The following is a 20,732-nucleotide window of genomic DNA, read 5'->3' as shown; positions in this document are numbered from 1 at the left end:
TGAGGAGGAGGGACAGGGCAAGTACCACTGTATGGTTGTGATGGTTTGTGACTTAGATCCTGTCCACCCGCAGTATGACCTTGGGAATGTTAACGGTTTCCTGTCTGTAAAGTGGGCCATCCGCCAATTGGGGCCTGGCTAACCTCTCAGAGTGTTGTAAGGGTACAGTGAGCCCGCATCTAGGATGGGAAATTATTAGCTAGAGTGATCATATGCATTGGTTTGTGGAACTGAACGAGTATTTGCTAGTGGGCCCAGCATATACATTACAAATCATGCTCCTTTCACTCTCAGAAGTGTCCCAGTTCAGACACTCATAGCATTGCCCTACCAGCAGCCAACATGGGGAGGCCTTTGGGGAGAATGTGATCGAGTGTCTGCTGCCCCTCCCATCCCTGGAGCAGGAGGCAGGAAGGCTCTAAATCAGAGCACAGGCTTGGATAAAGGGCCTGGCTGGGTCCCAGGCCCACCTCTCCTCCCCAGGTCCCACCTAGCTGCTCCTTCCTTTAAGCCTGGCCTCACAGGGCAGGCAGGGACCCTCCAGACCCAGGAGGAAGGAGCCCCTTGGCCATGAATGTAAACGGAAGGGGCGTTCATTGAGCCCTACTGTGTGCATTAGATGAGCTCATACCCAGTATCTAAGTTTTAGCTCTTTCCAGCAGCCTGGAAAGACGAGTTTGTGCATCCCCATTTTGTACCTAAGGAAACTGTCTTGAAGGAGTGAAGTTGTGTGCCCAAGGTCACAAATCACTGAATCTCTGAACTTTGGAGATAAAGTGAGGAGGGCCTCAGGGCCGTGCCTGGGGAGAGGCAAAAACTAAGAGGCCCAGGCAGGACCCACCTCTCCTCTCCCCGAGGGCGTGTCACCACACTTCTTACAGGCAGCTGTGCTGAACCACTCCCTCTCGTTGGCTTGTGGGTTTCATTAGATGCTAAGGAAGGAAGAGAGAACCATGAGAACAGGGAGTAGAGGTGAGGCATTGGCTCAGGAGCCCTGGAAGACTAGCCTCCTTGTGGCCTCTTCCCAGCAGCACCTGCTCCCCCAGATCCAGCCCTGGAGGGAGCCAACCCTAGGCAAAGGGAAGGGAGCAGGGCTGGGACTTTAGCCTTTCTCAGACACGTCATGGGGTGACCACTGAACATCAGCAGCAGTCACTGGGGCTCTGAATACAAATGGGTCTAGGTCCATGCCTTTCAGAAGGGGAAACTGAGGCCCAGAGGAGGGAGGACTTGGAAAATCACCCTGTGAAGTAGAGGCAGGGTGACGCCTGGAATCTAGGAGTCTGACCCCACCTAGGCCCTGCCCTCCATATCACACCTTCTGCCATCCCCTCCCCCATCCCCACAGCACTTGTTGGAAAACTCTATACTTCATACAATAAACAACCCCCCACCATTTTTTAGAAGACATTGTCCACATGAGTCAGTCTACCCTCTGAAACCCCAGTTTTATGATCATACAACTGGCCGTGAGTTCAGCTGCTGAGCACATCTGACAATTGCTCTCAATACCACCCCGTCTCCCCCATCCCAGAGGAAGTTTGGGTACCACTTGGCAAAATAACTAGTTAGGAATTCAAACCTAGTAAGTCATCGATTTCCCTTTCCCTCTCCCCTCCCTCTCTATTTCTCTTGGTCTCACAACAAACCAGAAGAATGGGGATGAGTGCTGATTTAAAGAAAATGTGAGATGAAAATGTACTTCCTTTTATTATATAGGGAGATATTTTTAAATGCATATAAATAAACATTTTTAATTTGCTTAAACGTCCCGACTTTATCGCTGAAGAGCATGTGTTTTGTTACACCAGCGTGGCGACTGTGAAAGATGAGGATCCAGACCGCTAATCCATCTGGTGAGAAAGCGGTTCTGGAGCAGCCGTGCGGGGACAGGCTTGCCCTCCCAAGCCGCCCTGTCCTACACCTGCTCTGCTCCCAGCTTCTGTGTCCCACTGGCTGGGCATCTCATCCACCCTGGGCCAGGCTGGTTTCCTTGCTAGAGACCTCCTCTGTGAGGCCACTCTACTCCCAACCCTGACGCCTTCCCTAGTCTTGAGCTGTGGCCCTCTCCACTCAGCCCACACCAGTCTCTTGGCGGTCCGTGTTGGGAGTCTTATCCACAAAACTCAGATTCTCAATATGGTGTCAGGGGTCTATAGAAACGTAGCGCTGACGCACACGTTTCTGATTTGCTAGAGGTCACGACCAGGCCCTGGGCCTTCACAGCCAGGCCAGGCCAGATATTTTTGCCTGGATGCCCCCCTCCCACCTTCCATCCCCCATCTCTAGCATCAGCTCAGGGCCTGCCACCCAGCAGGGGGGAAGCATAAAATCACTATATGCAAAGCAGAAGCAGCATCGGCCATTCCTGATAGGGAAGCTGGAACACCTCTTAGCACTGGGGTGGCCGCCGGGTCTGACAGGACGTAACGGGTCCTTTTCCCTGAGCCATTACAACACCCCTGCCTCTGGTGGAACTCTCTGGGTGGCAGGGAATGCATTACTTCACACCGCAGCTCAAGACACTGCTTGGAAGTTGTCTTAGATAAAAGTTTCCTTTTCCACGGAGCTCAAACACCAGTTGACAGGTGATGGCCAGTCCAACCTGTGGGGCCCACCCAAGGCCCTGACCGCCCACGTAGACAGCAACTGCAGCTCACCCAGCCTGCTTGGCCTGGCGACTGACCTCCAACCAGGCAGAGGTCTCCCTGTGGCTGGGGGCGGCCTTGTCCTGCCTCAGATCTTCCCAGCCACCATCTGTCCTCAGCACTGGGGGTGGGGGTAGTTAGAACATCAGTCAGGCCTGCCAGCATCACACTGGGATGCAGCAGCCCAGGGAGCAGGTGGCTAAAACCCAGAACTTACTGTGTGCCGGGCCCTGTGCGAAACATAATTCTGAGATAGCTTAGATAGCTTAGAGTATTTTATTTCCATTTGACAAATGGGGAGGCTGAGGCTCAGAGAAGCTAAGTAACTTGCCTGAAGTCTCACAGCTTGGAAGTAGTCAAGCTGGAATCCAGGCCATGTGACAACAAAATCTGCTACTAAACACTGACCGAGTCACAGCTGAAGTGTGGCCCTCCAGCCCACAGCGTTCCCACACTCCAGAGCGGTGTTCACTGGGGTGCTGGTAGGTGCTGGTAGCGGGCTCCTGGGTAGTGAAGCATGGGGAATGCTGGATAAAAGAAAATTCAAGGGTCTTCTTTGCTGTGGGACTTGTCAGAGCCTTTGATGTGTTAAGGCACCAGTGTGACTCTCCCAGAAGGGTTGAGTCTGCAGGACTTCTCAAACTGATTTGACCAGAGTCATTTCTTCTTGGTAAACAAGCTCCCCAGTCTTACAGATGGGGAAATGAGGCTCAGAGGGGTGAAGCAATTACCCCAGGGTCACACAGCAAACGCTTTTGACGATCAGAAACCTATATTCACTCACCGCTAGCCACCCTGCCACCAACCCTCTTCCTCTGCTCCTGCAACCCTGGTCCTCTCCCCTGGTACCACCTGGTTCCCATGCCTTAGATGTCCACCATCCTCAGTGAAGCCATGATGTCTCCCAGGCCAACAGCAGGAGGAGGAGAGAGAAGCGCCTCTGCTCTTCAGGGGCTCACGTGGGGACTGGATCCACCTCGTGCATTGTGGTCATGTGCCCCAGGAGCAAAGGGCAGGCAGGCAGGCTGCATACACTTTTTATGGCTAGGCCACCTCCCAGAACAGTAAACAGAGGGGCAGGCAGCTGGCACCAGAGCCCTCTAGGGAGTGAAGGCCCCAGGGCGCAGACTCCTGCCCACCTCTGGAAGGGAGTTCAAAATAGCAGCTTTTCTCAGGAGTTTTTAAAAAGTGTACTTCAAGTTCATATTCCTCTTAATCTTTTTTTTACTATTCCTCCTTCTTGGCCTGACAGCACCTACTAGTCCTTTAGGTAGGCCTCAGTTTAAAATCACCTCCTCCAGGAAGCCTTCCAGACCCTCCAGGATAAGCTGGGAGCTCGCTCTGGACTCCCTGGATGCTCTGCTACCCTGATACCTAGAGCATAGATCAGACTGGGAACTTCTGGGTGGCAAGGACTGTACATTCCCTGGGCCCAGCCATGCCTGGCATACGGGGTGCCCAACGAATGTCATCTGTTGAAAGAAAACCCTGAGTTGAAAGTATTTGAAAAATTCAAAAGACTGAAATATTGAATCTGATGATTCTGCTTACAAAATGGACTTAAAATTTAACAGTCTCATAGCCTTACTCTAATGAGGTCCTGTTTTGATCTTTCAGAAGTATTTTGAAGGTGACCTTGTGGTAGGCCTACAGAGACTAGGAGGGACTATGCAGTTGCTGAGAAGGGCAAGGATGATTTACACTCCTTTAACATCTTCCTTTCATGCTATGTATAATGATTTTCATACATTTTTAAAAAAGAAAAAAAATTTTATTCTTGAAGCTGCATTCAAGAGATTCCACTCTCTGGGCAGCCCCTTGCCCAGCTGTGAGTCTGCTTGGTCCAGAGAAAGTTCTCTGGGGGCTCCCTGGGGCCTGGGCCCTGAGGGACAGCCCGGTGGGGTGGTAGAGACTTGGTAGGATGGACTCTGCCCCTCTGTCCCCGTTCAGAGGCCTTCCCCACAACCTGGAATCTCCACTGAGAATCTGAGTGAGGGAATATGGCTCTGTAGCCCAGAGCCTCTTGCTCAGGCCCAATCCTGTGGGCTTTGCGCTTTGCATCCAGCCTGGAGAGGGTTTGGTGCATGTTACGCCGGGGCGGGGGGTGGGGGGGGCAGGTAGAGGTGAGGCTGCAGGAAAAGGCAGGTGTGAGCTGACACCCTCCCCCCTCCCCCCCTCAGGTCACGGTCTGCAAGCCTTCCATCTTCTCTCGGTTCCATCTCCTTTCTCCAGGAGTCTAGTCCCTACAGCAGCCTCCCACCTTTGAGCCTCTGGAGGAGGAGCTGGGTGGCCCCCTCACCTAGCCCCCTGGGGATTAAGACCTCCCACCCCAGGCTCCCTTGTCCGCCTGAGGCCTAGATCACCAGAGCTGGAAAAGGTCCTCATCCAGCAGGCTCACTGCACAGATGGGCCCAGGGGACGCAGGGGCTGCGTGGGTGGTTGGTCCAAGGTTACTCAGCAGGTCAGTGGCAGGGCTTGGGACTCAGACTAGGCCTCCTGGGCCCCCACAGGAGCCACATTCCTAGCCCCTGAGTCCTCAAGGCCCCCAGCCCACAAGGCTGGTCGGGGGGCTACGGTAGGTACTCCTCCTTGACAGGCATTGGGGAGGAGGTGCCCAGGAGGCTGGCGGAGCTGGGGCACAGGCCCCCCAGAGGTGGCCCAGCTGGAGTGGCGGTGACATCGTGGGCGGGCGGGGGTGGCTGTGAAGGCTGCTGCTGTTGCTTCTTCTTGTTCACTTTGCGCTCCTTTGCCCGCCGGTTTTGGAACCAGATCTTTACCTGTGGGGTCAGAGAAGAGAGATGGGGTGGGCGGTGGGGAGACCGAATGTCAGAACAAGAGGAAGGGCAGTGGAGCTCTTGTTTTTCGATGTGGTGCTTGGGGCTTCCCACTTGCTCCGGCTACCCCAACTGTTCATGGACCCTGAACACGTTCTCCCCCTCTGGAACTTGCTCCCCTACTCTTAAGACAACTTCCTCTGTAACCCTCTTCCTCTCCATCTTCCAAAGCCATGCTCTAACACCCCTCCTCCAGGAAGCCTTCCCTGTTCTCCCTGTGACCGCTCCCTCCTCTGGATTTAAACAGCACTGATCAAAGCCCGCTGTAGCCTATAGCTAATCAGGCCCCCATGCTCCTTTTGGTGGTCAGGGATATTGGGTTTAATTGGCCAGGGGATTGGCAGTAGCTCAGTTTCTATTGTGTTGTATGACCATGGCTGGGAGACAACCTCTCTGTTCTCCTCCCTCGACTGAGCTCCATAATCTGCCTGGCAGCCTGGAGGCCAGACTCCCGGGACTGCTCCTGTGGCTGAGGTGGGAGCCCCACACACCTGACGTTCAGTGAGTCCCAGATTGGCGGCCAGCTCTGACTTCCGCCGTATGGTGATGTAACGGCTGTAGTGGAATTCCTTCTCCAGCTCCAGGCGCTGGTGGTCGGTGTAGACCACGCGGTATTTGTCCTTGGTCCGTGTCTTACCTAAGAAGCAGAGGTGCCAGGAGGAGAGGTGAGTGGGGAGGGGAGCTTGCAAAAGGCCAAGGCAGGGCTCCCAGGGGGAAGAGCAATCCAGGGCCCCTGAAGAAGGACCTTGAGGGAGTAACAGTCATTCTCCCAGGCTCAGGCTTCGAGATTCTTGACCTAGGAGGCAAGCACTGTTCTCATGCCCATCTGGGGGGCCCTAAGGCTCAGAGAGGGGAAGCAACTTGCCCAGGGTTACCCAGCAAGCAGCGGGTGGAGTTGGGGGTTTCAGCCCAAGTCTCCTGACCCAGAGCCCTACTCTGATTGCCAGGCCCACCCGCTTTCGTGCAACAGTTCCCAGGTGTGGCTGCAGAACAGACATGCGGGGAGCTTGTGAAAAACACAGCTTCCAGCCTGTCACCGAGAACGTGAAGTAGAAAGCCTTGGCGTGGAGTCTCCATTTTCACAAGCTCCCAGGTGGTTCCAATTTGGGGCTCCTCAGACCGCAGGTCTGAGCACTAGAGACTTGGAGGAAGGAACACCTGGCAGCAAGGGTAGCTTGAGATAACGAGACGTCAGCTGCTCCTCTCTCCTGTGCGCAAGGAGAGCAGGAAGGGCCGTCACAGCCGGAGGCTGAAGCAGGAGGCTTGCAGGAACCGCCCTGGGGTATATGCTCCTCAATTCCTGTCAAATGCCTGGTGGTTGGTGGCCGCACAATCAAACAGAAAGGACTGGGGCTGCCGGTGGCTCCCCAGGACCTGTCAGGCTCCTCAGAAGGCCCTGGTTCTAGGTGCCAAGCCCTGAGCTGGGGCTGCACCAGGGGCTGGGGACCGCTCTGCCCGGAGCCATCTACACTCCAGCCTGTGCCCAGGCACAGAGCAGGAGTACTCAGATCAGCCCACAAATATTTACTGAGTTCCTGCTGTGGCCAAGTGCTGGGTGCAGCAGTGAGCAAAACAAAAAGTCCCTGCCCTCGTGAAGCTTAGGTTCTAGTGGAGGGAGATGGGCAAAAATAAAATAAATATGGAAATTAGTTGATATGTTGATTGATGATAAGTATTTCAGAGACAAAAAAGGACTGGGAATTGAGGGAGGAGTGAGGCTGTGATTTTTTTTTTTTTTTTTTTTTGAGGCTGTGATTTTAAATACAGTGGTCCATGAAGGCCTTACCTTGAAGGGGAACTTAAGCAAAGATCTAAAGGAGGTGAGGGAAAGAGCAATGCAGCTGTCTGGGGAAGAGGTTCCCAGGCGGAGGGAACAGTAGGTGCAAAGGCCCTGATGGAGGGCATGCCTGCCGCATGAAGAGTAAGGAACAGTGAGGAGGCTGGTGCGCCCGGGGTGCCGTGAGCCAAGGGAGCGGACAGGTCGAGCTGGGCCTACGAGCCCCGGGAGGGACTCTGGGTTTTAGTGCGTCTGGGACAGGAGCCATTGCAGGCTTCTGAGCAGAGGAGACAAGAGGTCTGATGGAGGATTTAAGATTACTCTGGCTGCTGCATGGAGAACAGATTGGTGAGAAGGGGGACGTGTGGGGAGACCTGCCATAACCCAGGCAGGGCTGGCTTGACTTCCACACGAGGCTCAGCCTGGGGCCCGGAAGTGGATTTGAGGACCGACTGGGTTAATGTCAGGGATCTCTTTCGGGCTGGGATCAGAGGTCCGTCTGGAGAGAATATTAAGAGTCACGCTTGGCCTGGGCTGCTGTGGGGGCCGGACTCAACACCAGTTTCCTTGTAAGAAGCTGAGCCTGCGGCTATAAACAGGAGGCAGGCGCAAGCACTTTTCAGACCCACCCATGTGTCCCGCCAGGGCATGGCAGGTCTGCATAACCATCGAACCCATCCCACTTCAGCCAAGGGCCCCGCAGTAACCTGGCCTTCACCTCCCTGGCCCCAGCTCTGGGCCTGCCCGCTCCTCGGCACCCCTGCGCTAACCACCCCCCCCCCCCCACCAGCGCCGGTCCGGCCCACACAGCTTGGCAGGCTAGTGCTGGGCTCCTCAGAGCCAAAGGGCTTGTGGAGAACAGGAGACAGCACATGTTTCTCGGCTCTTTTCCCTGGGCTTCCTGCCAGAGCAGCAGAACCACACTGGACTCTTCCACAACCACTGACCTCAGCCCACTGCCCGACGCAGCACAGGACAGCCTCGGCCCTTGGCCAGGCCTAGCCCAGGAAAGGGACAAGGGGGTGGCTGCCGAGGCCTTGGCTCCAGATGGGGCCCCTCCTTGACCTAGAAAATTCAACGCCGGCTCAAAAACTGTTCTGCCTAATGCACCACCACTGAAACCCAGCAGAGCTCTGAACCCACAGCCCCACTGGGTTCACTGGGCTGAAGCCAGAAGGGGTCATGGGAGTTTAGTCTCCTCCCACTTTATAGATGAAGAGACTGACGTTCAGGATGGTTATACAGCGTCCAGAGGTCCAAATAAGAGAGGCCTTGTGAGTCCTTCTGGTCCAACCTCCCCGTACAGTCAGGGTCATTGAAGCCCCAGGGTGCTGTGGACTTGCCCAAGGCCATTTCACCAGGCCTGCAGGTCTCCCTCCTGCTCTAGTGCACAGCTCCTCACCCCACCAGATTCAGGGTCCACAGAGACTGCTATAGGGCCCTCTAAGCATTGGCAGCAGAAGCTCAAACAACAGACCACCCATCTACTTGTATTTCTGGGAAGAGTGGGTCCAGGCCATGGTGAGGGCAGATTTCTGAAAGCCCTGGGCTGGGGCTGGATGGCCCACAGGTTGAAAATGCCTAGAAGATTCACAGCCTGAGGTAGGGGGCGGAGGCTCCCTGCCCACCCAAACCTCAGCCTGAGAGATTATAAAGACACCCCCCCTTCCCTCAGGCACCCAACCCTCGGTCCCATCCTTCCTGACGAGCAAATGGGGATCCACTGCGCCCGTTTCATAGTTGGGAGAAATTGAGGCTCAGAAAAGGGCATTTGTGGAGGGCCATCCTTTCTGGTGGTGGTATAAACCTGGGCTCAGGCTTCCTGACCTCCAGCCAGGCTCTTTTGGGTCGGGGGACGGAGGGAATTAGATGAGAGATGGGACTCCAGCTGCATAGTTACTCCTCTCTGCATAGTTGCAGACTCTAGCAAGGCTGCCAGTGAAGACCCAGCCTACAGGCCCTGTCACCCCCTCCCTGGACCCAAGAGAAGGGCTGGTGGGCTCAGGAACACATCGGCCACTTCCATCTGGTGGAGTTGCTCAAAGCACACAATGTTATTGCTAACAAAATGGCTCTGCCCAAAACCAAAATGTTTGATATCGCACTGTGTGGTCCAGGAACCAGGGAGTCCCACCTGCCGTCCAGAAGGTGATAATGGGAACATCCTCCTTGGGGCCCAACTTGGTGATCTCAGCCTCATTTAACATGCACATGCCCTTTGACTCATTAATCCCACTTCTAGGGATCAATCCCACAGAAAAATGCCCAAAGAGGTAGCTGTTTCAAATAGCACAGAACTAAGGACAATGTACATGTCTATGAGTCAGGACTGGTTAATAAGATAAGAGATGGTACATCCATGGAGAGGAGCACTACACAGTCACTAAAAAGAAATTCTAAAGCTCCGTAGGTGCCAATATGGAGCAATTTCTAAAAATATATTGTTAAGTTTAAAAAAAGGCAAAATGTTGTAAATAGTATGTTGCTATTTTTGTATAAAAATGGAATACACACACACACACATACACACACACACACACACACATTCAAACATGTTTGTGGCCCAAGTTCTTTCTGAAAGAATACACAAGAAACCAGTAATGGGGGTTGGCGTGCCTTGGAGAGGGGACTAGAGGCTGGGGAGCCATAGGTAGGAGGCAGTCTTTGGGATGTTTAAATTTTTACCATGTGCAGATGTGAATTTGTATTTTTAATGACAGTCAGGAGCCCTGGGCTCCAGTCCCAGCTCTGGGCCAGAACTCCCCACTGCCATGAGCAAACCTCCTTTCCCCTCCTGTGAACACCTGTGCCACCCTGGGGGCCCAGGAGAGAGGGGGCAGGGAGGTGCGTGACAGTGGTGGGGCAGGGAGAGCGCCCAGGATGAATGATTTACAGGCCCTTGGGACACTGGGCCTAAGAGGGAAGTCCGGGCTCCTGTAACAGGTGTCTGATGGGAGCCAGGCCACTCCCAGCCACCTAATGAATAACCCTCTGGGCCAGATGCCAGTGCGAGTAGGTGGGAGGGAGGGTGGGAGCCCCCCTAGCAGCTCTTAGGGGTGAAGCATGGGGAGAGAAGAGCCTTGGATAACTGTGCAGATGAGAGGCTTTCTCTCCGCTCTGGCTGTGGGTTGTGAGGAATGGCCCGTCCATATGCTCAGGCTGCCATGGAGGTAGCAAGCTTCCCGTCCCTAAAGCACGCACGGCAGAGGTCCTGGGAAGCACCAGGCTGATGGTTCTAAATACCTGACCAGCAGCCTCAGAATTGCCTGGGGAGCTTTTTAAAAGCACAGATTCTGGCCCGGAAGTTCAGACTCAATGGGACTGAAGTGGGCCTCTGGGATTTGATACTTGAATAGCTCTCCAGGTGACCCTGACATGTGGTTGTTTGGGCAAGTAGACCTCCAGGGCTGCGCCATGCAGCTTCTCAATGGCTGGGTGATCTAGGACACCTCACCTCTCTGAGCCTAAAATTCTGTATCTATAAAATGGGGATAATTATTATTCTAATAATGGTCAATATGTCCATGTGTCAGGCACTTTGCATCCATCTCTCAACAACCTACGAAGCTGTGCGACTGTTATCCCTAGTTTACAGATGAGAAAACTGACTTTCAGCAAGGTCTGCACATCTGGAAGGTGGGATTTAGCCCAGGTCTGTCTAGACTCAGAAACAGCATTAGAACCTATGGCCCAGTGTAAGGTCTCCCATAATGATCTCCAACCCTCGGGTGTACAGGGGATCACTTGAGATGGATGGATGAATGATGCCTGGCACAGTACCTGGCACACAGTAGGTACACAGGGCAAGGTAGATCTTATTCATTTCCATGGTGGGATAACCACATGACAGGGATCCTGGGAAACGGATCTGAGCAATGGGCTATGTGTTGGATGAGACTGTTTATTTATAAGGTCCCTTCCAACTTGGAAACATGAAGCTACCAATGTTTGTTGATGCTCTGATTATATTTGTTATTATTGCTGAAAGAAGTCTAAGACTGATTTCCCTGTCTGAGAGTCTAGAAACTGGGCCTGCCCAGCTGGAGGATAGAGGGCAGGAGCCTGGCGGTCTGCAGTGGGGCCTCCCCATCTATCCTGGACCAGAGTTCAGCCTCTGCCCCCAGGGCGGGTTAGGTGGCTCCAGGAAAATTGAGTGGCCTCTGGGTCAGCATTTCCTTTGACCTCTTCCTGCTGGGTTTGTGGCCCTGAGGGATGACACTGCCAGCTCTGGCCCTAGGGCTTGGGACACAGATCCATGACCCCTCTCTGTGTGGTCCAGCCCCACTGGCTGTAAATCAAAATCCCCACAACCTCGACCGACACACATACACACACACACACACAAAGGAATGCACATATGCATGCACGGATGCTTGTTAAAAATACATATTCCCAAGCTCTCAGATCTATTGCATCCTGGTCTCCCTGCCATCTTTAACAAGCCTACCAGAGGGGATTCTGAACCACCAGCCTCCAGTTCTGTGCCATCTGTGTGGCCTTAAATAAGTCCCTTCTCCTCTCTGGGCCTCAGTTTCTCCTGTGCATCAGAAGAAGGTTTGGTGTCAGCTCCGAGGGCCCTGTAGATTCTGAACTTCTGTGTAGCTCTGAGTCCTCCCGTAAGGACCTGGGCCCAGGTCTGCATCCTTAGCTAAAGGACTTGACAAGGGATTGAATTTCTCTGGGCTTTCCTTCCCTCAGGGAACAGAATGGGTGTGAAAGCAGTTTGCAAAGGGCAAAGAGCTATGGACACGACAAGGAAAACTGAGCTATTTGCACAAGTGCCTGTGGGAGGGATCCCTTGGGAGAGGTAGGAATGCTGCCTGATGGGGAGCCGCAGGGCAAAGAACATAGGCCTAGGGGTGGGGAGGTCTGGCCAGGCCACCAGCCGGACATGTGATGTTCAGCTTGGACCCATTTCCTCAACTGTACTACCAGTGGGTGGGACTTCTGCTGCAGCAGCCCTGACCCACCCAGTTCAATGGTGGACGGATATCCTCCCTGGGCAATGAGGCTCTCTACTGGGCCCATGACTGGTCCTTGTTCTGGCTGGTTTGCCAGTCCCAGGCTGTTCTAGCACAGTTCCTCATTCACCCCTGCTCATTCCTGGAGCAGGGGCGAGGCTGGCATGGGGGCAGGGGTGCGATGAGAGGAGGATAGGCAGGCCAGCCACACTCAGGGGCCCTGTAGCCTTAGGCAAGTTTCTCCACCCCACTGTCACCCTCCTTCCTAGTCACAGCACTCAGTCAGCACCGCCCCCTCCTCCTCCCAGGCCTCTACCCCTCTCCTGTCTTCTCAAGGAGGTCCACAACCTGACTTGGCTACGAGAAGCAGTGAAGAGGACAGAAACTTCAGAGTCAGATAGACGCAGTGGTTCTAACCCAGTCAGGCCAGGTGCCAGCAGTGGGAACCCAGGCAAGTCACTGAACCTCTCTGAATCCCAGTTTACTCATCTGTCAAATGAGGACACGAATGCCTCCTTTAGACATGGTAGCTGTGGAGATGAGATGTGATCATTTCTTTAACAAGGTAGTTAGTAATAAAAGCTATCTGTGACAATGATGAAGAAAAAGGAAGAGGAGGAGGAAGAAGAAGGAGAAGATGATGACTGCAGAGACAAAAGAGGCAAGAGAGATTCCTCAGTGGAGAATAAGGAGCCCATCTGGAATGGATTACATTCTAGAAAGTCTCGAGAGGGATTTTCCTGCACTGTGCTGTATGACAGCTACTAGCCACGTGTGGCTATTTAAATTAAAATTAATTAAATGGAATTAAAAATTCAGCTCTTTAGTCACACTAACCATATAGCAAGGGCTCAATAGACACATGTAGCTCGTGGCTAGCACACTGAACAGCATAGATATAGAGCTATAGAGAGTTCTATTGGACAACACAGCTGGACCAAACTCCCAGCCAGGGCCAGATGCTCACACCCGCATAGCATATGTAACCAGACTGCCTGGACTATCTACAAAGCAGCCTGTTCTTGCATCCGTCACCCATCTATATTCTTCCCAGGATTTTCCACAAGGGGCACCAGAAATAAGGGGCACCCTTGGCCTAGAACAGCCCTTCTAAGAGTTGCAAGCAGCAACTGTATCCCTTCACATCTTCTTCCGGGCTGAACAACTTGAGGCCACCAGCTGTTTCCTGGTGGAGTCTCCAGGCCTCTGCCCTACCCTGGCCATCCTCCTCTGGTCTGGAGTTGAAGTTCCTGACTAATCATCCACAGGCGTGGGACGTGAAGAGTCACATTTGGGGCGGAGGTGCAGGTTGGGGCTCGGGACTCCAGCCTTTCTCTAGCTCATTGAGGAACCTTGGCAAATCCCCTCCCCTTGGTTCCTGGCTCCCTGAATGCTCTGCGAGGGGAGAGACCATGCCACCTTGCTCATTTGGTTCCACAACAGTGCCAGACACACACAGCGAGTACTTGATGAATCCTTGTTAAACCTAACACAGACCTACCGCTTCCTGGTCTTCTCCTCGCAGTAAATGGCCCCCATCCTCAGGCCACTCAGGCCAAAAGCCTAGGTGGCCCTTCCCCCGCTTCCCACATCCAATCCATCAGCTGGTGGCTCAACCTCTAAAGGACATCCTTCTGTCCAGCTCCACTGCTCCCACAGCCTTAGTCAACGTCACTAATCTAATGGAGAAATGTGCTGTTCTGGGGTCGAAAATACCTGCACTTGAAAAAATAGCGAGTACTCAATAGATGCTAGTTCATTTTATTATTACTGTGGGACGTGCTCGGTACTTATTTGTTAAACAGTTCATTCCTGTTTTTCAGGGGTGGGGGGGTAGATTAAAAACAAACAAATGAAATAATTACGAACTGTGATTAGTGTGAAGGAAAGCAACGGAGCTGAGAGCTAGATTAAGTGGTGGGAGGCAGTGGGGGAGGGAACCTACTTTATTTAGCTTGGGGCAGCTAAATGTCACCTCCTGGAGGAGGTGACATTTAAGCCAAGATATGATGGTTGAGCAGGAGGTTTCCATGTCACCAATGGGGAAGAATATCCCAGGAAGACAGAACAGCATGTGCAAATGCCCTGAGGCAGAGAGCAGCAACAGAGGACCAGCTCTGTGAGGGACCCTGTCTGCTTGTTCTGGCAGGAATCTCTAGCACCTAGCAGAATGTTTGGCACAGAAGAGAGACTCAGAGACTATTACCGCCTGCCTGCCTACGCGACTGAATGAAAGAGGCATGTGATGAGCCTGGAGAGGCTAGCAGGGGTGAGGGGTTTGGATTTGACTTCAAGAGAAATGGGAAGACATCAGAGGGGGTTGAGCCTGGAGTGTCAGTCTCGGCTTTCACCAACGCCTGCTCCCTCTCTCTGGTAATGCTGAGGGATCTATGTGACACATCCCTATAAGGTTGATGGGCAAGTATGGCAGGGGGAGGGCTTAGCATGTTAACAGGGTGCCGGACCTGACTCCAGATGTAAATGTGTCCAAATCCCAAGAGCTCCAGGACAGAAACTTGAGGGGTCATCTCATTAAGATAATTCCTCATTGACAAGCCAGGCTTGCTGCTAACAAAGCTGTTCTGGACCTTCAGAACAGCTCCCCAAGCTCTCCGCAGCAGTATGTGCCTAAGTGTGCGTGTGGGGGACACCCAACCGCAAAAAGCCTTCTGCCACCTTCTAACTGGGTCACTCCCCGCTTCCCAGGTACATCTGAGAGATGAGGTGTCAAATGGAGTTTCTGCCTTGAGAACCAGTTTTAAACAGCCCGGCACCTGCTGTGCCCATCCTCCCCCTCCAGCCTCTTATAGCTCATCTCTGACTGGCCTCCTTTTCCCCACCTAGACGGGAATGCACATGGGGAGGGGTCTTGGGCTCCCATTCTGAGTGTGTTGCTTTATTTGATAGATGCTCATTAGGCCGTAGAGTCTAGGTTTGAACCCTGTGCAGCAGCATCCCGGCTGTGTGAGCTTGGGCAAGCCACCTCACCCTCTCTGAGCTTCATTAACTTTATCTGTAAAATGAAGCTAATAATAGCTCCTCACACCTCTTAGAGTTGTTATGAGACGTAACAGATCATCCATGCAAACTTCTTGGCACAGTGCCTGGCACATGGTAAAGACTCAGCTGATGCCACAGTTATTAGCTTTATCGTGAGCTCCTACAATGTGCTATGGTGAGAAGGACAGGACTGATTAGCACTGCTCCTTGAGGGGATAACAGATGGTAGATGGCAGGGATCAACAAGACAGTCAGTGATAAATGTTGTTCAAAACAAGGGCCTGGTACACTGTGTGTAGGGGAGGGAACCAAGGAGGGCTTCCTAGAGGAGGTGGCCTTGGAGAAGAAGCAGCATTTGACCTGGTAAACAGGTAGGAGAGGGAAGGGAGGGCAGTTCAGGTCAAGGGACCCATAATAGAGAGGCAGGGAGTGTGAGGTGTGTGCTCGCGTGCACCTGCTAAGGACTGGTAGAGATGGTCCCAGGCGCCAGTGCACTGGGCGCCTACTGTGTGCCAGGGTCAGGGCTGTGCTCTACTGGCACCATTGCTTCAAGGTGTAATCTTATTAATGTTACAGTGGAAGAAGCTGAGACTCAGAGAAATGATCCAAATTAACTCGCCTGTGGCTAATGCAGCTTCTGACAGAAATGCAATCCCAGGCCTGAGGCTCCCAAGCCGGACTCTTAACTGTCCCAGGTAAGCATTTCTGTATCTCGGCAAACTAACGGGAGAGTGGCTTCAAGAGTGGGTTGGGGCCAGTTCTCAAGAGGGCTCTGAAATGGAGCTGGATTTTACAGCAATGAAACGGCATAAAATGAAGTGGCAATTCCATGGCAGTGGGAAGCCATGGTTTAGAGGGCGGCTAGGGCATCGGAGAGAGGCTGAAGGTGAGAGGCCAGGTTGGTGACTGTGGCAATGGGCCAAGGGAGAGGGTCTAGGATGTGGTGGAGAGAGGAGGGTTCATCCCCTCCACGGGCCTCAGTTTCTCTATCTGAAGGCTGATGGGGATGGACCAAGATCTAAACCCTGCTGCAAGAGTCTCATCATCTGAGCGGACATCTCCCGACTTGTATGAGACCTCAGCCACCCCAATGGGCCATTAACCTGTGAAAAACTATTCACAAGGAATTGGAGGCTGAGCCTTCAGCAGAAGGATAATTTAGAACCTTCCTAAGGAAAATGCTGATATTTATAGATGCAAACGGGGAAGACAGAAAAAAAAAAAAATAGAGCCCCTTGTAGTCATTTCCTATCCTGGCCTCAGTCAAGTGAAAGTCATCACTCAGAACTGGTTAATGGACAACATAACAGCCTCTCCCACATCTTCCCCATCTTTCCTGCCCCCTCCTTAGGGAAAGCTGGCATCTTAGTCCCAGCCTCAGCAACGCCAATTCCCCAGGTGAGGATGGAGTACTGTCCCATCCATGGAGTAGGGAGAAGGGGGCAACCAGGTTTCCACCACTGGCATGAGCTGCTCGGCTGGACAGTCATGGGTCCCATCTCCAGGTTGAGATCTCATCTCTCCCCTCTTCTCCCAGAGCTGTCTTACTGTTCCTCACACTTGCCCTGTTCATTCATTCAACAAAACGTATTGAGCACCTACTAAATGCCACACACTGAGCTGGGTGCCTGGAATGTAGCCATGGGTCAAACAGACATGGTTCTGGACTTCATAGGAGTTTACCTTGTCAGTGGGTGCGGGAATAGACAACACACAAACTCACAAATAAGTAAGTTAGTGCTCTGAAGGAAACATGGCAAAGATGATCAATGGGTATTGGTGGGGGTTGCCTACTTTGGAACATCATGGAGGACCTCTCTGAGGAGGTGGCCATTAAGCTAAGACCTGAATGGTGAGAAAGAGCCTGCAAAGAGTCTGGGGAAAGAGTTTTCCAGGGAGAGGGAACAGTATGTGTACAAGACCTGCCTGCAGTAGCACATACAGCTTTGTAGACCTCAGGAAGGAGTGTAGATTTTGCCCTAAATATAATGGGAAGCCACTGGAAAATTTTAAACTGACTCATCCAACATATATCCCAGCCCTGCCTCCACTTGTGTGAACCTGGAACATGCCTTAAAACCTCCAGGCTTCAGTTTCCCATCTGTATGTCTGTTCTCTAACTGTCCAGTTCAGATATTCTAGAATGCTAGAGGCACAGAAGAGGGAAGAAGGGGCAAGAAGGGTACAATAAGAACAGGTGACCAGCAACATCTGGGGAGATGGCATGCACTGACCTTCCCTCTGCTGTCCCAGACAACAGCCTTACCCGGGAAACACCACCAGAGACCCTGTATCTTCATTGCCCAGAAGGAGAAACTGAGGCCAAAGAGGAGAGGGGCTTGGCCTCTCTCTCACGGAGGGTCTGTAACCCCACCCCAATTCTGACCCCACCTCAAAAGTCAGAGTCAGATGCTGCCTGAGTGGACAGGTAGCAGCTTCTACCTTCGAAAAGGCAGAACGGCTCTCACCTGGCTCCTGGGGTGGCCACTTTCCTCCGGAGCTCCCAAACTTCCCTTGGCCCTTCATTTTAGTTTCTGGGAGTGAAGGTGGAAGGGACTTTTGCCTTTGGGCAGAGTTACTCCTAGGCCCCCTATGTGCCCAGGGACAAGTGTTTCCAAATGACTTCCGAGACCAGAGGTGAACTGAGTTCGGCAGCTCCAGTGCCCAGAGGGACGTGACTTGCCTGACATCACACAGCCTGGAAGCTCCCCAGGGTTCCTGCCAGTCCTCTGACCCCCACCCACTGACCCACTCTCTCCCCCTCACATAGTGCTGGCCTCTCTCCAAGTCCCCGCCCCTGGGGAACCTCCCCATCCATCTCCAAAGTCACCTGATCAGCAGGAAGTAACAACCAGAATAAAGGAGCAGGAAAAGTGGGCTTCCTTCTTCAGGGAACAGACACAGAACTGCAGGACCCTGAGGGTCAGTGGCCCCAGACACTTCCTCTCATATAATCTAATGAAAATTCTCAACCGAGGTTTATGGGTAAAGCTTCTGGGGGCCTTTAGAACCCCTGAAATTGTTTGCCCGATTAGGAAACACTTTGTTTTTCTAGGGAGAACATTTATACTTCCCATCAGATTTCACAAAGGGGTCCTTTTGTAACTCAAACAAAGGTACAAGACCCTTCCCTCTCATGGGATGGTGAAACTGACACTCAGAAAAGATGGCTGGTTTAAGAGACGCTGTTCAGAGGAGTAGAGCACAGGCTTGGTCATATCCCAGCCCCACCATTTACTGCTCATGTAGGTATAACTATACTTGCGCAACTCTGTAACCTCTCTATGCCATAGTTTCTTCCTCTTGAAGACGGGGGTGATAATAGCACCTATGATAAAGTTATAAGAATTAAAAGATATCAGGTCAGTGCTCGCTCCGTTAGTAAGTGTTCCATAAACATTAGCTGTTATTATTTAGCCAAGTCCAGAGACAAGTGGCACAGCTGGGACAGAAACCCCAGTCCTCTGAGGCCTCCGGAGGCAGACAGGAGGTTCTGTGTCCCTGGGACTCCCAAGGAGGTGGTACAAATACAGCCAAACCCGTAGCTGCTGATCAGCCCTCCCCAGCATCTGCTGGGAGTGTGTGGGGACATGGAGGTGAAGAGAGAGAGGAGGTGGGGGATGTCCTAGGCTCGCTCCCAGCTGGGGGAAAGGGAGGAGGGGCTGGACATCAAAGGGTGGGCAGGCCAACTTCCCGCCCCTAAGGCCAGGTGGCCTTTGTCAGGACAGGCCGGACGCAGTCGGGACAATGGGTATCATGTTCACTTTCTGGCCGACAGGAGTCACTACCGAGCCAAGGCCCAGCCTGTTACATGACAAAGGGGGGACCTATGAAGGAGGTCAGGCCGCCCCTCATTAAAGCTGAGCCTTTGTCCTGCCCCCTCCCCTGCCTTTGAAGAGGGTGGATCCAAGAGGCCTGCCTGGGGGCAGAAGGTTCACAGGCTCAGGAGCCAAACAGTAGCCACCTTCCCAACTGCTCCTACTTTCCCCTCCCCCAGGGTCAAGAGTTCAGGGCGAGCCCTGGGATGGTAAGGTAGGGACCCTTCACCACCACCAATCTAACCAAAGAGGGCTCTTTTTTAGTCCAAATGGTATGACCCACCGATCTCTTCGTTGTATGGATGGGGGACTGAGACCTGGAAAGGAAAGTGACTTACGGGTGTTCACATAATCGGTGCATGTCCTTTGGGGGTTTGCAGCCCCTCTTTGGGGCTGGGATAGGGGTGCATGAAACGGATGACCACCAGGGCCAGTGTTGCTAAAAGTTTACCCTGGGATAAAGGTCTGGGGACCTGTGTCTAGTTCCGGCCTTGCCACGCAACCACAAGGCATCGTTCTTCATGGCTGGGGTCTCAGTCTCCCTGTCTACAGGGAAAGACAGCGTGTGCTTCCCAAGGCTCCAGGATTCAGAAGGGGGAAGCTGAGAGAACAGCCCGCAGGGACAGAGTCGGGGGTGGCGGGCACACTCTGGAACCCAAGCAGGGCCGGGGCAGAGGTCAGACAGGGGGCGGCCGGGGCCTCGCTCTAGCACCTGCCGGCGCCCAGGGGAACCGTCCAGAGGCGCAGGGTGAGGGAGGGTGCTTACCGCTGCCACCGCCGCCTCCGGCCGCCACGCTGCGCCGCATCCACTCGTAGGGCGTCCGCCTTTGCGCTCCGGGCGAGGATGGTGCGCCTGGGCCGCTGAGGGGCTGCGCCAGGAGACCCGGCCCAGGCCCCGGGGGCGCGGGCACCGCGCTAAAGTCCGGAGGGGGCCCGAATGCCAGCGGGGCCGGGCTGGCGGTGGAGGCCGCGGGGCCCGGACTGTAGGCGGCGGCCCATTCGTCCTTGGGCGCAGAGAAGGGCGTGCTCCAGGCCGCAGGGGGCACGGGGCCCGGCTCCACGTGAGAGTAGCCGGTGAAGTCGGGGTACTGCGGAGGCGGCGGGGGACCGTAGGCTTGCGGGCCCAGGCCGAGACTGGCGGGCCTGGCGGGGCCGGGGTACACGGGGGATTCCTTGTCCAGCACATAGCCCACGTACATGGTGGCCGCGGGGCCCCCCGCGCATGCTGGGCCCTGGAGCCGCCGCAGCCGGCCGCCCCGACGAGCAACTGCTCACCTGAACTCCCAGCCCTGCCGCCGCCGCCCCACCCAGGCCTTTTATAGCCCGGGCCGCCACGGCCCCAGCCGAGGCGGGTTTGCATTTCAAAGCGGGGGGAGCCTCCAGGCCGCGAATCAAAGGGGGAAACCCGTCGGGGGCGGGGGGTTCAAAAGGAGACAAATTGCCGCCCCAAGCGGGAGGTGGACGCCGGGGCCAAGGGGGGTGGGGGGCGCGGAGGGCGCATCCTGAGCGAGCATCGAGGCATCGCTAGGTGTGGGAGTCTCCTGCGAGGCCCCAGCCTAACCGCCCGAACACCTCGACCGCCCCGCAACCCCCTTTTACAGGTGGAGAGAAGGGATCCGTGGGGTTCAGGGCGCCAGGCCAGCGTCACGCAGCCACACCGGGCCTGTGGCGCAGTCCGCAGGGACCAGTTGGAG

General features: G+C 54.0%; 1 protein-coding gene across 1 annotated transcript; it reads right to left on the bottom strand.

The window, feature by feature from the left end:
- Positions 1-5,218: 5,218 nt before the first annotated feature.
- Positions 5,219-20,237, bottom strand: CDX1 (caudal type homeobox 1). The gene is made up of 3 exons (XM_030834033.2): positions 19,805-20,237; positions 5,974-6,119; positions 5,219-5,425 (listed from the first exon to the last, which is right to left on the bottom strand). Exons 1-3 carry the CDS (start codon positions 20,235-20,237, stop codon positions 5,219-5,221), a joined length of 786 nt encoding a protein of 261 aa, XP_030689893.1.
- Between the last annotated feature and the right edge of the window lie 495 nt (positions 20,238-20,732).

The sequence above is a fragment of the Globicephala melas genome, chromosome 3 (genome assembly GCF_963455315.2).
Source record: "Globicephala melas chromosome 3, mGloMel1.2, whole genome shotgun sequence".
Classification (NCBI taxonomy): domain Eukaryota; kingdom Metazoa; phylum Chordata; class Mammalia; order Artiodactyla; family Delphinidae; genus Globicephala; species Globicephala melas.
Note: the sequence above shows the minus strand (reverse complement) of the source record. Positions and strands in the feature narration are given on the sequence as shown.

Coding starts and splice junctions, on each gene's coding strand:
- CDX1 (XM_030834033.2), bottom strand. CDS start 20,237: ATGTACGTGGGCTATGTGCTGGACAAGGAATCCCCCGTGTACCCCGGC. Junction 6,120..19,804: donor CGGAGGCGGCGGTGGCAGCG/GTAAGCACCCTC, acceptor TCTGCTTCTTAG/GTAAGACACGGACCAAGGAC. Junction 5,426..5,973: donor TGGGACTCACTGAACGTCAG/GTGTGTGGGGCT, acceptor CTGACCCCACAG/GTAAAGATCTGGTTCCAAAA.